Raw genomic sequence first — 1,186 nt, forward strand, 5'->3', positions numbered from 1 at the left:
TGGAATATAGTTAATCGTCCTCTTGGCTCTTTCAATAAAATAAGTTTAGCTACGAAGTATAATTAAAGTAATTTGACCTAAAAGCAGATTCTTAGAAATGAAGTCAAATTTTCGGATCTGAGTGCCTTTGCTGGTTACCCCCCGGTGGTGATTTTATTATTGCTCACAACACCTCAATCTTAGCTATAATTCACGATTCAACCATTTTTTCAAAATTATTTTTAGCTTCAAATTAGTTTTTAATTTTTAAAATTGTTTATTTATTGATATTAAAAATGAATTTTAAAAAATAAAAAATATTATTTTAATAAAAAAACACTTTAATAAGACAACAATTGACAGGCCCTACATTGCAATTATAAGCAACAATTGATGCTTCTTTGTCAATCATCACCGCCAGCATTTGTCTAAATTCCAAGTTACCCTACCCCAAAATGACCAAAAAAATAAAAAATAAAAAAAAAATAGAGTAAAGAATACATGATCTAAAAAAAAGAAAGAAAAGGGCATGGAGAACCTAATGTCATTATCATTAAATAACAAGGAACAACATTAGATGTTCAAACAGTAGTAATAATCATAACAGCAGCCGCAGCAGGAGACACTCTCCTCCCGTAATTAAATTGAGAGATCGAAGGAAACAGGGACGAAAGTGAGTAAAAAGCCAAGAGGTTAGGGAGATTACACATCATTAAACAAGGTTGGCAACTACTAATCCGACTTGAAACTTTCCACCGCTTGCTCGGGCTGTCCTGCAACATAATCCAAGAGCCCCTCGCCGGCTTTGTCACTGGAAGAGTCGGTGCCCGGTAAAGAGGTCTTGCCGAAGAAGATGACAGCGCCAAGAAAGAGAGCTGTGGAGAGAAGTAGAGGACAAAAGTAGGCCAAAATTGTGAGGAAACTCGGCGCAACAACGATTATAGAGACAAGAATAAGAGAGAAAACGAGGGTGAAGAAGATATGATACTTGTAATTTAGTAGCTTTTCTTTGATCTCCATGGTAGCGATAAAGAGAAGATTGGTGAGCTGATGGGGGGTGCTGTTGGTTTTCCTAAAAAGAAGTTAATGGAGGTCTCTCTCTCTCTCTCTCTCTCTCTCTGTACAGAGATTCTCTGAGAGGAAATGTGTAGTGTTTGTGTTGATGGCTCTGAGTGGACTGCTGTCATTTTTTGTTTCTTATTAACTC

At 36.4% G+C, this 1,186-nt stretch overlaps 1 protein-coding gene across 1 annotated transcript; it reads right to left on the reverse strand.

Annotated features, from left to right (window-relative positions):
* Window positions 1-509: 509 nt before the first annotated feature.
* Window positions 510-1,186, reverse strand: LOC7487539 (uncharacterized). The gene has a single exon (XM_002300341.4). The coding sequence runs from the start codon at window positions 997-999 to the stop codon at window positions 712-714; it is 288 nt and encodes a 95-aa protein (XP_002300377.2). The 5' UTR covers window positions 1,000-1,186; the 3' UTR covers window positions 510-711.

This window comes from Populus trichocarpa, chromosome 1 (assembly GCF_000002775.5).
Source record: "Populus trichocarpa isolate Nisqually-1 chromosome 1, P.trichocarpa_v4.1, whole genome shotgun sequence".
In the NCBI taxonomy this organism is placed as follows: Eukaryota; Viridiplantae; Streptophyta; class Magnoliopsida; order Malpighiales; family Salicaceae; genus Populus; species Populus trichocarpa.